The sequence below is a fragment of the Symphalangus syndactylus genome, chromosome 10, assembly GCF_028878055.3.
Source record: "Symphalangus syndactylus isolate Jambi chromosome 10, NHGRI_mSymSyn1-v2.1_pri, whole genome shotgun sequence".
NCBI classification, from domain to species: Eukaryota; Metazoa; Chordata; class Mammalia; order Primates; family Hylobatidae; genus Symphalangus; species Symphalangus syndactylus.
This window is the reverse complement of record NC_072432.2, coordinates 87,006,401-87,024,146: the sequence shown is the minus strand read 5'-3', so window position 1 is coordinate 87,024,146 and position 17,746 is coordinate 87,006,401. Positions and strand designations below refer to the sequence as shown.

Genomic DNA, 17,746 nt, shown 5'->3' with positions numbered 1-17,746 from the left:
TGCATGACTAAGTAGAAAACAGTTAATATATAACCAATAAAAAATTAACAGCAAGCAATTTACAGAATTTTTATTGTAAACAGAAGCTCATTACTAGTTATTACAAACTGAATCAACTGAAACTCAAGTTAGCAATGTGAAACACATTTATAGGCTTCTTTTTGTATAGCGTAATTGGTGATTTTTGCCCCCTCAATACTTTTAAGAAGACTGCTAAAATTTTCAGCATTTCAATGATCTCTTATTTATCAAGTTTAGCACCATGACATTCTCATTCCCTTAAAAAAACACTCATTCAAATCTAGGTAGAACTTCCACCTTTCATCATCAAAATTATTACACAAAATTTATTTTTTTTCATAATGCAAAAAGAAGACAAATAAGTATATTTTAAAATATTACCAGCAGTCCCTGTTTTGTGTTGTTTTACATTTTTCCGTCTGCCCATTATTCTCTAAGAAATCTTGCATTGATTTCATTTGCCCCCCTTGTCATTGCAGCCAGCCTCTAGAATACTGTGGTAATTGAAACTAGCATGTACCTGCGCTCCCTCCCGGGATCCCATCTTTGTCACCCACCTCCTCCATGGCTACTGCTTGTCATATCTGTGCTCAGTGCAGGGATGAGCGTACAGCAGGAAGAGGCGAAGTCAGCATTTCATTTACAGAAAAATGCCATCTGGTGGAGAGAATGAGTTGTTGAAGGTTTACTGTGAATAAAAATAAGCCGGCCAGGCGCGGTGGCACACACCTGTAATCCCAGCATTTTGGGAGGCCAAGGCAGGCGGATCACGAGGTCAAGAGATCGAGACTATCCTGGCCAACATGGTGAAACCCCATCTCTACTAAAAATACAAAAATTAGCCGGGCGTTGTGGCACATGCCTGTAGTCCCAGGTACTTGGGAGGCTGAGGCAGGAGAATCACTTGAACCCGGGAGGCAGAGGTTGCAGCGAGCTGAGAGCCGAGATTGTGCCACTGCATTCCAGCCTGATGATAGAGCGAGATTCCGTCTCAAAAAAATAAATAAAAAATAAAAAATTAAAAATTAAAAAAGCCATAAGTAAAATGGTGAGTTTGCCCCGTTCTGCTTTCTAATAGATTTTCCAAGTCTACATTTCAGGGAAAAAGCCAAGACTACCTGTGAAGTATCATAGAATGCCATGGCTGTTAACCATCAGTTGTATAAAAACATCAAAATAGCCTCTCATGTCAAAAGCACTTCATGGAGATGTATCAAAAACACAAGTATTTCCCAAAAAAGAGTAAAAATAGATTATTTCATGAACTACATTTAATAAATAATATTTTGTAATATAGTGTTTTCTGGTTTTTATAAAAATATTTACTTAAATAAACTTTTAAAATAAATCTAAATAGAGCAGACAAGTAATGAATATGCAATTTAATTTAAGGGCCATCTGAAAAAAATTTCGGCATTTTTTTTCTGAATATAATTCAGGTATTAAGTAATATTGAATATTCAAATGAGTTCAAATATCACCACAATAACACTCAAGAGGTTATAAATCTCATTCTTTTCATTTAAAAACGGCACTCAGTGTTAGGTAGTAAGTCAATCCAATTTCAGCATAATTTAATGATTTCATAATCTCTAAGGTATTTGATTTTTCTACCAGAGAGAAATGTGACAATATTGAATACAAATTGTTTTTGGTATTGGTTTTCTTATGTGCACAATTCAAAGAGACCCTGACAGAATGCTGTTACACTTGAATGCAGGGTTGGGCCCATGCCACATCTCTACTGCCTATTTTACAGCAAATTCCTTTGGGGGCCCTGTCCCTGATTCTGTGTGAGTCTTAATAATATCAGAGTTCTTTTCCAATCAAATATATTAAAAATCAACTTGCTTGAGGGTTATAAATAATTACAATGGGCTAGTAATATTAGGAGCAGAGATAAATTACTATCCTTACCTAAAAATGATGTGTATTATTTCCTGCATTAGCACTCTTTAGTCCAGTGCTTCTGGACTTATTTTCAAGGCATCGTGTACTTACCAGGCCATGCCTGGCCCAAAGAACTTGTTTGGGTCTATGGCCTCCCCACTTTCCACTGTGTTGCCCCGAGTGCTGAGGGGATAAATATCTTGGCAACTCTGTTATGTATTGTTACTCCAGTGTGCCAAGGTCCACTGTTGGGAAACTGAGGTAACTCACAAGTAGGTAAATTTGACCTCTCCATTGTATAATATTTTGGAATTGGCCCAACATAGCTTACAATCGGACAGTGATTGGTCCTTTCTGGGTCTGACATGAGATTTATTTTCTTTTTAACTAGAGCAAGCATATCTGTTTTGTTTGATTCTCATCTTCTTAGGTAAGTTTAAGTTTACCTTTGTTCATCTTTTAGAGTTTTAAATAATTAAAAAGTCAGTGCAGATAGTGAAAACGACATGGCATTTGGAATCAACTACATCCAGGTTTGAATCATGCCTGAATTCCATTCCCAACTCTGCTACTTACTATGTGATGTTGGGCAAGTTTCTTAACTTCTCTGATCTTCAGTTTCTTAATGGGTAAAACTTGGATAATACCACCTACTTGCAGGGTTGTGGTGAGAATTGGGGATATAAACATGCAATGCCTAGGACAATGCCTAGGATGTAGAAGATGCTCAATAAAGATAGTTATCATTATTACTTAAAAGTTAAACCTGAGATGGTGTTTTCATTTCTACCACATTGTGAACAATTGATAGTTATCATTATTTTAAATAAACATTCTTTTACAAAATATTTTCTTCCTAGTGCAAAACTAAGGAACCATTGTTTCTATCTCACATATGTAAAGTTCTTTAATGACTTCACTAGCATGTGAGAATATGGCTCAGGCTTAATGCACTAGAAATCTGCATCTTTCCTTTTAGAAGCCAAAAGGCAGAGCATGAAACACTGATGCCGTACCTTTTAAATATCTTAAGTGGGTCTATCCCCATTAGAGTTACCAAAGTTTATTTACAGTGAGTCTAAACAGCTGCTTCAGCCCTTTAACCTTTAGAAAAGGGATAGTGGAATTTTAAAAACACTTCTTTAAACATGAATTTTGATTTTATTTGCTTCTCATAATTATTTTAGGGAACAGTAAATATGAAGATTAGTGTAAATTAATAAAACGTATTAGAATTTAGGCTCTCTGAGAAGATTTTAACTATGTAGACCATAAAACAGATACAGCAGTGCTCTGCCATTAAAATAATTATGAGTTATCACAAACTCTGTAAAAACAATGATTTGCATGCATAAAAAAGTCAAGTCAAGATATAAACATGTTGACCTCCGGGGTTCTTTTAATGAGTGTTTCCACAGGGGTTGTCTGAGATTTGGCAGCCCATGTTCTGGCTGGTTACTTGCACCTTGAAGAGCATCCCATCAGCACACATGCAGAGCTTGTAGCGTACCCAGTCACCACTACCCAACTGGTCTCCACTGGAGGAACTGGGTAGGCGGGTGGTGCTGACCATCACAGATCCATTTAGGATGATACTGTTTTCCTATTAGGAGAATAGTAATATGATTTATTTACCTCCATGAGTGGGTACAGAACAAAATCAGCAAACAAAACTTACTGAAATATCAATGAGAAAAGCAAGCAGTAAGAAAGAGTAAAGTCACAAACAAAACAGCAACAGCAATAATAAAAAACAAAATACCAGGATTCAACAAGTGACTTCTTCGCTTCATATATCCATAACGTATGTAAATAAATCTGCAACATAATTTCTCTATTATTAGTTAAAATTACATCAGAATTCCTAAGTGCATAATAAAATTGATGTTGATAAAGTTTCAGATCATTTTCATTTGTAAGTCCTAAGAGAACTATAACAAAGGTACTGATTGATAAGTTTGTGATCATGGGTACAAAAAGACTTTTCCTGGCCGGGCGTGGTGGCTCATACCTGTAAACCCAGCACTTTGGGAGGCCGAAGTGGCGGATCATGAGGTCAGGAGATCAAGACCATCCTAGCTAACACAGTGAAACCTCGTCTCTACTAAAAATACAAAAACTTAGCTGGCGGGCGCCTGTAGTCCCAGCTACTAGGGAGGCTGAGGCAGGAGAATGGCGTGAACCTGGGAGGCGGAGCTTGCAGTGAGCCGAGATAGCGCCACTGCACTCCAGCCTGGGCGACTGAGCAAGACACTGTCTCAAAAAAAAAAAAAAAAAGGCTTTTCCTCCTAGAGGGAATTAATTTTAATTTCCAATGTTTTTGCAACACTGCAAATGAAGATTCAAACCATATAATTTGACGACCAAGCACTCTAGTCTGGAGGTTCGTCACCCCCACTGTTCCAGAAACATTCTTTTATTGTAGTTCCTTAAAATCCTTCTTTTCAGGGACTCTTAGGCCTCTCTTGCTTTCTCCCTTTCCTCCTTTCTTCTTTTCATTCACTCAACAAATAATTACTGAGTGCCTGCTATATGCCAGACACTATTCTGGGTGCTGGGGAATACAACAGTAAGTAAAACAAGCAAAGCCCAAGTTTTTATTGAGTTGATGTTTTAATGGGGTAGGGGGAGACACTAAAAATAATGAACAGTAAAACACATAAGACATCAGGTGGGATAAATGCTATGAGGAGAAATAAAGCAGGATAAGTAGAGAGAGAGTGAGCAGGTGGGGACTGAGTTTTACACAGGGTGCTCAGGAAGGACCACCTGTGGTTTGATAAGGTCACATTCCAACACAAACTAGAGGAAGTGAGGGAGGAAGCTGTCTAGGTAACTGAGGAAGGGTACTCCAAGCAGAGGTAACAGTGTCTGCAAAGGCCCCAAGGTGAAGATGTGCCTGGATTCCAGGGACAGCTATGAGGCCAGTGTGGAAGAAGCACGGAGGGCGAGGGGAACAACTGGTATGAGATGAGTCAAAGAAATAACTGAGGATCAGACATGTAGGCAGGGAATAGACTTTAGATTTTATTCCAAATTATATGGGAAGCATTTGGAGGATTCTGAATACGGAAATGACTTGATCTTTTTAAAATGGCCACTCTGGCTGTTGGGTAGAAAACAGACTATGGGAGTGAATATTTGGAAGTAAGAAGATCAGCCAGGAGGCTGTTCCAACCATCCAGGCAGGAAATGATGGCAGTTTACACCAGGGTGGTGATGGAGGAGGTGATGAGAAACAGCCAGACTCTGTACCTTCTGAAGGTAGAGCCAGAAGGCTTTGCTATGAACTGATGGGTGTCATTTAATGGTACAGGAATACTGAAAGAAATGCATGCTTGTGGGGATGGAGAATCTAACTTTTCAACTGTTACATTTGAGATGCCTATCAGCTATCAAAATGGATAATGTAAGTAGGCAGCTAGATATGTGACTCTTAGTTCAGAGGAGAGGTTAAAGCACAATTCCAAATTTGGGAGGCATCAGCTTATAGAGGGTATTTAAAGCAAAGAGAGAAAATTGATTATAAATAATGGAGATAGCTAACTGATTATGCAGTGGTAGTACATGGAATAGACAGCAATTCTTAAGTGACTAGTTTTCCAATTTGTTCCAATGCTGCCATCTTGTGGTCATTTAATTTTACTTTCTTTAAAGTGTTTTTTTGTTGTTGTTTTGTTTTTTTTTGAGACGGAGTTTTGCTCTGTCTCCCAGGCCAGAGTGCAGTGGCGCGATCTGGGCTCACTGCAATCTCTGCCTCCTGGTTTCAAGCGATTCCTGCCTCAGCCTCCCGGGTAGCTGGGATTACAGGCGCCCGCCACCACGCCCAGGTAATTTTTGTATTTTTAGTAGAGACGCGGTTTCGCCATGTTGGCCAGGCTGGTCTCGAATTCCCGACCTCGTGATCCACCCGCCTTGGCTTCCTAAAGTGTTGGGATTACAGGTGTAAGCCATGGCGCCTGGCCTAAATTGTTTCTTTAAAAGCTTTTTCAAAAAAGTAGTTTAACTGATAAAATTATTTCTAATGATTGGCTTATACACTTTAGAACTAACCACTGATATTAACGAAGTTATAAAGCTAATTATGTGTTTAACACTAGGTTATTTTCCTTTAACAGTGGAGAAACTGATTATGTGTATATGTATATTTCAAAGTATTTAAATATTTTTCATATTAACTACAAGGTAGAATGGGACAAGAAGTGGCAGGTAGAAAAAAATAAAAGGTTTGGTAAGTTGCTAATGGTCTCTAAACGAATCTCTTGCTTCTGTGACTTACTACTGCTGAGAACAGCAGTTGTACTGTGGCTATTCTCCAACAATGTTCTTAGAAGAGTGGCTTCTTACACCACAATATACATACAAATTAACGCAGTAGGCAACTGAGTTTCTGGCAAGAATTACATTTTATGTCCATCTTTATTATTTAGAGATGGGATTATGTGTTCTAGGGGGAAAAACTGCTTATAAAAGTAAAACAACTACTTTTAAAAAGTATTTTTCCCAAGAACTATGAAATTGAAATGTTTTTTAATAAGAAAGAATGACAAGTCCTTACGTTTTTTTGTCATGTAATACTTGGTAAGACAAATTTAATTCGCTTTAATTAAATGGCATATTGTAGGTACCCAAAGGCATTTTGAATAAGTATATTTTGACCAGAATTGTGAGCTATTAAAAAGTTTTTGGACTTATGGCACATGAAATACCATACCTGTTAAAGTTCAGATATAATCTGTTAAGCACAAAGAAAATTCACTTTCAACAGCCACGATAAAGACAAAAACCTTTTTCCTTTACAATTAATAATAGATTAAAAATACATTTTTAATAAAAATATCTAAATGAAATAATTTTATAAATTTGCTAATTGTTTTTTTTTCACATCACTGGATATGAAACTCAGGGAGGGATGTGAAAAATCTTTAATTAAAAACAACAACTCCAAGGCATGAATATTTACTTTGATCTTCCAGAATTCTCTTTTAGAAGGTTTTTTTTGTTTTTGCCTTCTAAAACAATACAAGTGATCATTATACAAAAAAAAGAAAAAGAGAAAGAAACAGAAAATACAGGTAGTGGAAATAAAAATGAAACAAATAGTCTGTTATCTTGCTATCCATAGCTAAATATTGTTGACATTCTGGCATACGCTGCCAGGTTTTCATAAACATACACATGTTCTGAAAAATAAAAATAATTGTATTTCACAAATTGTTTTGTGACTTTCTTTTACTTCACAATCCACTTTGAACATCTTTCCATGTCAAAAAATAGACAATTATATCATTTTCAATAATTGTATACTATTCCACATATGGATTTATGTATCCAAGAACCTAATAATTCTCTTAAACTCTTAAAAGAATACTCACCGCCTTTAACTCCATATTACCACCCATGTGAAATTCAATGGTTCTGCCCATAATGAATACTCCTTCATTTCCACGCACAATAGCACGCCCATCAACTTTTATATTTAAATCACTAGTAGCATTGCTGGTAATCTGAAAATTAAAAACAAGTACTAAAAAGAGTTTCTAAATTAATGTGAGAATTGTTATCAGAGCTAGAGAAATAGGAGTTTCAGTCATGAGATATGAAGGTCAAATGTTTCTATTAATGTTTTAGAGATGTGGAAATTGAGATAAAGATGACTTGATAATGATCACACAAGATAGTTAATGACAAATCTAGAATTAATCCTTTCCAGTGTTCTGGAATATATTCTTTTATACTACTTTAAAACAGTATAAACTCTCCTCCCACTTTATAACTCTGGAGAATAACTCTCTCCCATTAGTAAAGCAAAGCCAATAAATCATACCCTTTCAGTAGATGCTTTTTGAACATTCAAACTTTTCACTCCACTTGGCAAATGAAACTCATGAGTTTCATAGTCTGTGCTGAATAAGATATTTTGAGTCCTCGGGTCAAAAAACTGCATGCCGATGTCACTTGTAATAGAAGTTTTGTTGTTTTCTACACTGAGCTTTGTTGTCCCTTGCTGAAAAACAATCTTCAAAAAAAAAAAAAAAAAACAGTTTATTGTGAATATATTTTTAAAGAAGACTGCAAACAAAATTCCTGAACAATATAATTTTAAAAATTGCAAAAATTACAGAAATTTAAAAACCACAATAATAGACTAACTTCAAATACTTTTAACTCTGTCTCTCTGTCCTCCCTCCATCCACTTGGAAGAAGAGTTCTTTAGAATGAAGGCTTATACATTTATTTGCTTATTAGCTCTGCAAAAATGCATGAGTCATGGAGGAACATGGCCCAAGGCCTAAGATAGGCAGGTGGTGGTAAGAATACCTCCTTGAGGTTTTATTCAGTTGAAAACTATGTTTTCAACTCTTGGCATGGGATGCCACTGACTAGATTGGCATATTCTCTTCCAGAGCCCCCAAAACTACAGAGTATTCTCACCTGGGAAAGTGCTTTCTTAATGCTTCCTCATATGGAGGAGAAAAGAGTAACCTATGTATTCACATACTAATTACATCTGTCATAGAAAATGCTACCATTGAACAAACTCTCAAATATTAAGAAATCATCTAATTTTAACAGATTATAAAAGCAATAGTATTATTAAATATTAATATTTATGGATGTTTTAAACTGTATTCACTATATTCATACATTTATAGATATATTATAAATATACTAATTTTTCTAAGGGAAAATATCTCTTTCCAATAATCAACTCCAGGTTTTTGCAAAGTATTTTTCTCTAATGCCCCTCTCCTGTTCGCATTTCTTTCAGTTAATGTGACAACTTACAGGCTGGTTGTTGCCAGTGATGACCAAATTTTCATTTTGCCTTCCTCCTACTGTGCTTTTATAAAGAGGATGGATCACTCCCATGTCAGATACTTGCTTAAATCGAAGCAGGCCACTTTCATGAAACTCCATACTATCACAGCCATTTGGTCCAATGCGAATCACGGCCCAAATAACAAGTGTTATCTGAAAAAGAACACAAGTCCACTGTTGGTAGGCCACATACATTTAATGTAATTGGAAAACAAATAGAAAATATTATCACCAAAATGTTAAAGACCTCCTAAAATGTTTAATCAGTGAGGTAAATATATCAATTAATTTTCCACTTATAAACAAAACGAATTTTATTTTTATTAAGGTATTACATGCAAATAGCTACAAGTCAAAATGTGCTAAAGGTCTATAATTTAAAAAGAATAGTTTCTTATTTTTTCTACCCTCTCTACATCTCATTCCCAGGAACAATCACTTTCAACAAATTTAGTTATTTCATCTAGAATTTATCTCTTTATTTCTAAATATATGTATTTCTTCTAAACATATTTCTAAAATATCTAACAAATATTTCTTCTAAACATGTTATTTCTTCATTTATCATAATTTAGGTTTTATCTATTAATTTTCTATTTTAGCAGACGAGAAATTTAGCTCATTTATATCTCTTTTCTTTTCCAGCTCTAATCTCAAGTTTTAATTAATCCAAGGTCATTATTTTCAGTATTACAACCATGTAAATATTGTTCATCACCAAATCAAATATGTCCTATAATGGCAGTTTCTTTCCTGTATCTTGTCTCTCAGAGTTTAATACTTTGTTTTCCTTAGTTTCTTTAAAAATCTAATCTCAAATCCTCCAATATTTCTGTAAAATCTCTCAATACAATTTTCTGTAGGTCTGAGCCTCTCAGATAATGTATTAGTTCTATTTTTCTCTCTCGGGAAATCTTTCTGGAACCTCTATCTTTCTGGTTTGGTCTGTGTGGGCTGGACTGGTCTGTATGGGCCCCCTGCACAGCTGTAATCATAAACTTTCCCTTACTTTCATGCTGAACTTCCTTTTCTCTTTCTCTTGTGATAGACATCCAGTTTCCTGTATCCTCATCTTTCTTTTGGTAGAGCACATCCGCCAGTGGCTTCTAAGCAATGTATGAGAAGTAAAATGTTTTGGAAAGCGTGCATGGCAAAAATATGTCTTTATAATGCTTCACATTTGATTGCTAGACTGGCTAAGTATACGATTCTAGATGGAAAATTATTTTCTTTCTGAATTTTGAAAGCCATTGCTTTATTGCCTTCCAGGTCCCAATGCTGCTTTTGGGAGGTCCTATTCCATTCTGATTTTGTATTCTTTATACACAACCTGTTTTTTTGCCCCCTCTGGAAGATATTAGAATCTTTTCTTTATTACTGGTTTTCTTAAATTTCATAATAATGGCCTTGTTGTGTCTTTTTATGCATTACGCTGGACCGAGTATGGTAGTTTTCAATCTGTTCTAGGAAATTTTCTTGATTTATGTATTTGATCATTTCCCCCCCAGTGTTTTCTGTGCTCTTTCTGAAACTCCTATTAATAGCATGTTAGAGCTCCTGAGTTGATTAATTTTGTTGAAATTTCTGGAAAAGTTTTTTTTATCTTCTAATATCTTCTATCTGTCTATCTATCTATCTGTGTATCTATCTATCTATCTACCTAGCCATCTACCCACCCACCCATTCACGTGTGTGTGTGTGTGTGTGTGTGCGTGTGCACATATCTATGAGTTCTTAATTGTTCCTTTTAACTTTTTTTTTTTTTTGGTAGAGACAGGGTCTCACTTTATCAGGCATGAGCCACTGTGCCTGGCTTGCGCCTTTCAAATGGCATGTTATTCTTGTTTCATTGATGCAGTATATTCTTATTTCTCTGAAAATACTGAATTCAGGTTTTTTTTTTGGTAGTTTTTGTGGCATTTTCTCTATTCCATGAGTTTCTACTTTTTCCACGATTTAGGTGTTTTCATCTCTATCATTTTTCAATTCTTGGCACTTTCCTCAAAAGCCTATTGATTCCTGGCTCAGTATTCATACTTAGTGATGAATTCATAGAAAATTCTTTGAGGGATAGGGCTTGTGACTGACAGGTGTCACAAGAGGGAAATTAGATGGCTTTTTCACCGGGACTTGCCAAATGACAGTATCTTCAGATCTTTCTTCTACATGCATCAGGAATCCCAGAGAAGGCTCTTCTGTCTCTTGCCTGGCTGCCAGGGAGCTGGAGGTGGAGGATGAGGAAAAGAGAGCGTGGGAAAGGGAGTCTCAGGACCGAGACTTTCCTGTTTCAGTATGGAAACCCAACCCCTACCCTCCAGTATCCTCAGGCAGATAGAATCCTCTCTGGTCCAGTGTGTCCAGAGACACACTAGTTTTGTATGACATTAGGAGGGGTAGCTGTCTAACTGCTGGATGGAAGGGAGAGGAGGCCTAGGGATCTCACTGCTTCTTATACAGATTTTCAAATGACTTCTCTGTTTTCAGTTCTTGCCTCACTTCTGCTTTTCAAGGTACCGGAACTTCTAATTCCCAAGGCTTTTTAGGGTTCTACAAGGTACTTCCACCAACATCCCCTCCCCAACAAGCAGATTCTCCTCTCTGATAAGTTATCTGCCATTGTTCCTCCTACTTTGTGTCGTCATTTATTATGGTTTAGGATTTCAGTTGCTTCCCACTTTCTTCAAAGATATTTCTGTTTCTTGACATTGTTACTTTGGAATGAGCTCTTTAGAGAAGAACATAAAAATGTCTTTATGCTGCCATCTTGACCAGAAGTCTCTGATAAAATATATTTATAAAATAAAATCCATTCAGAATTTCTGCTCCTACTAAAAATTTATATATCTAATATGAAATATGTAGGAAGAGGTCTTTCTGATTTGAGTGAAGAATTAGAAGTGCTTTGGACATACATAAATACAAAAAGACTGCCTTGCATGCATTAGAAGTAGAAAATAACACCAAAAGAATCACTTTAAAACTGCTGCAGACTATGTTCATGATCAGTCTTAAGTATACCAGTAATCATTCCCTCTGAAAATATCTGTACATGCACATGCCAGAGAGTTTCAAATTTAACCCCCAGATAGTCACAACTTCAGATTCAAAGGATTTCTTCATTAAAAAAGCAAATATCTTTGGAAAAGGCATCCTATCAGGTCCTCAGTACTTCAGTGTGAATCAGCCTACCAGATTCTTGCATCCTTTGACAACAGGAAGTTAGGACTATAAAATATAATCTTTAATGCCATCAAAGGGTTTAAAATTTTAAAATCCAGCTGAAGAGGCAACATTAAATGTATGAAAAGTTAAATGAAAACAGAAAGGATTATATTTTTAGGGAGATGTGAAAGCAATAAAATCATCTTGGCAAAGTTCTCTTCTATTGAGTTGATCCTATCCTTCTTAAAAGTCTCATGGTCTACTGATTGAGCTAGCTGGGAGCCTCACAATTCTACCCTTGCTAAAAATTGAGTCCATTAACGGGATAAACCCATGCACATTTTTTTTGTAAATGAAATTAATATACGAAAATATTAGCACACTAGTTTTTGTATAAAGTATTCATTAAAATTCAATAAGAGACAAGACATGTATAGAAAAGGAGAAAATAAAGTCTATGATTTCACTATAAAGCAGATAAAAAATTCCCCATGGCAATTAAAATGAGTATTCTTACAATATACTCACAATTAAATTGATGACAGCCAGGATAAACAAGAGGATAATCACACAGATGGCTAAATTGCCCTTTCTTCCTCTCAACCCTGTTTTGTGGAGACGATCTTCATCAATCGGAATGTATCCAGCTTTAAAGTTACTGTTGTGCTCTTTATTGACATTCCTTCTCTCAACAGCCTTCTCACGCATGGACTTCTTTACAGGACCATTGGAACTTTGCTAAAAATTAAATACAACATAATGGAACAGCTATACCCTCTCGTTTTGGTGCCTTTAACTATTAGGTGCAAATTCATACCTATAGCAAGCTGAATTGGTTACTGACACATTTTCCATGAATAAACTGCAAGTCACATTGAGTTGCAGTTCTAAGTAAGGGCATAACTGTGCTTAGAAGGAGAGTATAGAAGAAATTTCAAGGTCACTATCTGATATTTTTCCTCTCTGCTTTCAACAGTCCCACTGTCAAAGCATACAGCTTGTGATCAAAAATATTTGGGGCCAGGCGCGGTGGCTCATGCCTGTAATCCCAACACTTTGGGAGGCTGACATGGGTGGATCACGAGGTCAGGAGTTCAAGACCAGCCTGGCCAAGATGGTGAAACCCCGTCTCTACTAAAAACACAAAAAAATTAGCCGGGCATGGTGGCACGCACCTGTAATCCCAGCTACTCCGGAAGCTGAGGCAGAGAATTGCTTAAACCTGGAGGGGCGGAGGTTGCAGTGAGCCAAGATCGCACCACTGCACTCCAGCCTGGGCGACAGAGCAAGACTCCGTCTCAAAAAAAAAAAAAAAGTGAATGGTTGCATTTGTACTGAACTGAACATTACAGACTTTTTTCTTGTCATTATTCCCTAAACAATACAGTGAAACAACTATTTACATAGTGTTTACATTGTGTTCAGTGTTGTAAGTAATCTGCAGATGGATTTAAAGTATACAGGAGGATATGCAGAGGTTACATGCAAAAACTACACCACTTTATGTAAGGGACTTGAGCATCAATGGATTTGGCTATCCTTTGGGGGTCCTGAGACCAATTCCCCATAGATATTGAGGGACAACGGTATATATTTTCATTTATATGAAAATAAGACTGGAAAGGCTGACACAGTTTGTTACTTATTATTTCACTGACTAGAGCTCACATTACCCTAGATCAGTAGTTTTCAAATGCAGGGTGGGGAGTCCTGGGAGGGTTCCACGAACCCTTTGGGGGGCTGTATTTTCGAAATAACACTGAAATACTGTTTGCTGTTTTTACTCTCCTAGGCCCATGAATGTAAAGGCTACATGACCAATGTGATGGCATCATCACTCAATGGAATGTATGCTTGATAGCTCTGTACTTTAAAAATTTCTCCGTTTTAACTTCTCCTATAGTAAATATCAATGAATATAATCCACATAAATCAAAGCTCTTTGGAATCCTCTCTTTTTTAAGAGTGTAAAGAGAACCTGAGACCAAAATGATTTGAGAACCTCTGACCTAGACTATGGTTGAATGACATTTTGGGTAATAATCTTGAATATCAAGAGCACAAAAGAAATGGGCAGAAATGGATACTGTCCTACTTATTTCTTAGAGCTCTGAGAAAATTCAGTTGTTGAATACACATGTATTAAGCACTTTATGCTTAAACACTAATTCCATAGATAGGAATACAAAAGAACTATAGGAAAGGGTCCTTATCCTCTATGTATCAACGGATATGATTTGTGTACATGTTAACATAAAATAGTTAACAATGCAATAAAGCACTCTGTATGTTCAGATGCCAAAATCAATAGTCTAGGCAATACATGCTGCAGAGTTCAAAGGGAGGAGAGACAGGATGACCTGGAGTTGTTAGGGAAATGGGGAGAAGTAGATGGGTCAGATATGGCAAGGCTGGGAAGAGAAAGTTGGAAAAGTAGGGCCAGGTTGTGAAGGTTCTTGGACAGCAGGGTACAAATGCTAGTCTTTATGTTCTATTTAACTGGGAGTCACTGGAGGTTTCTGAGCACAAATTCAGAATGTTAAATGTGTGGGCATTTGTAGGAGAGAGAAGAAAGAGCAGTACCAGTAAGTAGGCTGCTGGGGATGTTGTAATAATGGAGGATTGAGGTAAGAGGACCCAAACTAAAGTGGGATGAAAAAGGAGAGATTAAGAAGATACTTTAAGAGAAGACTTAACTGAATTTGTAGTCAGGTTCCAAAAAAGAACCTCAGGCTTCTGACAGCCCTAACAGATGGGCAACTTAAAAGTGTTAGCCAAAGTTTAAATATAGGTCCACATAAAAGAGAGAAAGGACAAAATTCATCCCTCCTGAGATGTAGTCTTTACTCTTCTCTGCCAAACCATGCACATTACTGTCTTCATCTTGATGCATTTAACATTTAATGAATAGTTACTGTAAGCCAGGTGCTCCAAGCTACCAGGATGAACATAGTGTCCACCCTTAAGGAGCTTAATTACAGGCCAGTCAGGTAAACAGACAAGGTCACTAACAGTTCACGCAGCATGGCAAGTGCTGTAGTGGAGCAATGCATACAATACGGAAAGGGTACAGAAGAGGAACGCATCTCCACCTAGCAAGCAAGGGCATCAGGGAAAGTTTCTAAGAAAAGCTGAAGGTTGAGTTAACTCTTGAAGGATGGACAGGAGCTAACCAGGCAAAAGAGCTGAGAAAGTCATTCTAGGCAGAGGAAGAAGCATGGAGACTTTGAGAGGCAACCATCTCTGGGAGAACTAATTTTGGTCACTTTATGTGGATGGTGAGAAGGATAGGTGTAGGGATGAAGCAAGAAATACAGTGAGAGATGTGCTTAGAGGCCAGTAAGCAACATAAATACCATGACAAGAACAATGGACTTTATCCTGAAGGCAAAGGGGAACTACTGAAGAGTTAAAATAGGTTTCCTATACAATCAGATTTGCACTGTAGCAAAATCACTCCAAAAAGAGATGAACTGGAACTGAAGAGCCTAGAGATGAAGATATCAACAGCAGGTTTCTCTAAGAGTCCCAATGAGGTACTGACTGAGGTTTGACTTTGAAGCTGAAGTCTGGGGAAAGGTGTCAAGAGGTAGAACTGTCAGGATCTCGTGATTGTTTGGATATGAGTGTGGCACAAAGGGGTCGAAGATGATTCTCAAATAGGACTGGCTATATAATTTGTGGGGCCCAGGCAGAAACGAAAATGTGGGGCTCACTGTTTAAATCTCAAGCCCAGGACACGAGAACATTAAACCAAGTGCAGGTCCTTCTCAGCTCCCTTAAACTGGCGTTGGTCCTAAGTTTCTGGCTAGGTTAAACAAGTGAATGGATGGTTGTAGCCTTTTTAATAGTAAGTACGACAGAGTCCAGTTTTGAACATTTTTGAGTTTGAGATGACTATGGAAAATTCAGTTAAGTTCAGGGCTGGAGACGTAATGCGTAAATTTGGAGACTGAGTAATGGATCAGACTGCCCTACTTATGTGTAAAGCAAAAACAGAACCAGATGGAAAAAGAATCATGTGAAACAGAAGCTGATAACTTAGGCGGGAAATGAGGAAAGCCAAGGCACAATTTAAATCCCAACAACTCCAAGAAGTTTTGTCTCCTTTCAGTTTCACTCATTTCTCTACGTTTTATTTTACTGTTACAAATCTGCAGCCTGCCTATTGTCTTTAGCTGATTTTTCTGCATGTATTTGGCTGTATGACTTTAAGCTCCTTGAAGGCAGATTTTACGTCTTTTATCTTCAGAATGAGCCCTCCAGTGACATATATCTAATAGGTCTCTAAAAAGTTAATTATCTAAGAAAATCGTTCCAAAGGTCAAAACTTGACTCATTTTTTTCAACAATGTTTTAGAATGAGACTTTTTCAAGATAAACTACTATAATTGTTCAAAGGAAAAGTAAGTTAGGTAAGGGGGAAAGTTACTGACAATTATTTGTATTATAATAAATCACCTGGCGATTACGTGTATGTATATATTAATACACACACACATATGCATGTACATGTATGCATACGTATAACTAGATTTTGGGGGGATGAGGAACCTTTTAAACCACTCTAAGTTACAAGTTTACAATGCAGGTCAGGAAATCTTGGATAAATCATTTTTAAAAGTGAACAGGAGACAGTTTTAGACTGGTGACTAAATCTTCAAAAACCAAAGCGGGAGGGGAAATCTGGGATGTCTGCATATTGGAGATGGCAGAAAGAAAAAAAAAGATGACAAGCTGACACCCGGGCAACGGGCAACAGCTGACCCGTTTCTTGGCAAGTGTAAGGGGCGCCTTCTCCCTGGGGCTGTGGTTATTTTTATCCAAATCTCTGCTGGCGGCTGAACGGGGTACGTCCCTGGCACGTCCCAGCGCAGGCTTCCAGGCTGGCTCGACCGCCTCCCGGGCTCTCTGGACGGAGACCCCTCCTCACCCCCTCCGAGGGTCAGCCAGGCCAGGCCGGGCCGAGGCCGCCCCTGGCTCCTGGTCCCCAGCTTGTGCCAGCATCCTCGGCGTGGGACAGCTCCTCCCGCCCCGCCCCGATCGGCCCCGCCGAACCCAGACCCTACGGCCCGCGCGCCCCGCACCCCCGGCCAGCGCTCCCGCGGGTCTAGCCGGCAGGACCCGGCCTCCCCGCTCCTCCAGCCCGCGGCCGCGGCGGTGCTCACAGACCTGCTCAGCAGCCGCCGCCGCCGCCGCCGCCGCCGCCATCTTCCCGCGCCCGCCGCCGCCGCGCTCCCCGCCCGGCCGTGCCCGCCCCTCCGCGACCGCACCCCGCGCGCCTGCGCTTGCGCCCTGGCGGGGACTAGGGGGACCCGCTGCTCACACCCTCCCCTCCCCAGCCCGCATCTCTGACGACCCGCATCCCAGCCCTGCGCGCTCAGGCTCTGCCGTGGCCCCTGCACCTAGGACCGTGGCCTGGGGCTCGTTGTATTGCACAGAGGCCAGAAGGGGCCTATGGGGATTCCGCGCCACCTCGGGCCGCCTGCAGATTCCTCAGAAAGGGCACCCTCAAAAACCGAGGACGCTTCTCCCCTCCCCCTTTGTTCCCCATCGCTGAAAGGTCGGTGCCATCCCGAGCTGTGACGCTCTCTTTGTGTCTCGGACCAAGGTCTCCTTGGCTAGGGTGGGAGGGGCCGATATCGAGACCACAAGTGGACGCGGACTGGCGTGGTGACTGCGTGGGCAGAAGTGAACACGTGGTAACTTAGGTGGCTGGAGTCTTGAAGACTGAGAGTCCTCAAGGAGGACGTTGAATCCTTCGGGCTGCTTGACTTTGGAGGCCTATGAAGTCTGATGTTTTTATCCTGCGATACCGGGGATGGATTTTTCATTTGGTGTTGGAGATAGT

General features: G+C 38.9%; 1 protein-coding gene across 3 annotated transcripts in view; it reads right to left on the bottom strand.

Moving 5' to 3' along the window:
* Positions 1-55: 55 nt before the first annotated feature.
* The window catches only part of SGCB (sarcoglycan beta), a 29,984-nt gene continuing 12,293 nt past the window's right edge, over positions 56-17,746 (bottom strand). Inside the window, exons 1-6 of one of the 3 annotated variants that reach the window (XM_055294754.2) lie at positions 17,068-17,171; positions 12,424-12,633; positions 8,701-8,886; positions 7,739-7,930; positions 7,287-7,418; positions 56-3,514 (exon numbers count right to left, since the gene is read on the bottom strand). In XM_055294754.2, the coding sequence (XP_055150729.1) occupies positions 3,311-3,514; positions 7,287-7,418; positions 7,739-7,930; positions 8,701-8,886; positions 12,424-12,633; positions 17,068-17,106 (963 nt within the window). In that variant the 5' untranslated portion in view covers positions 17,107-17,171 and the 3' untranslated portion in view covers positions 56-3,310. Of the gene's footprint in view, positions 3,515-7,286; positions 7,419-7,738; positions 7,931-8,700; positions 8,887-9,742; positions 9,913-12,423; positions 12,634-17,067; positions 17,172-17,746 lie in introns of those variants that run through there. The other 2 variants (XM_055294755.2, XM_055294756.2) reach the window with 2 other exon arrangements.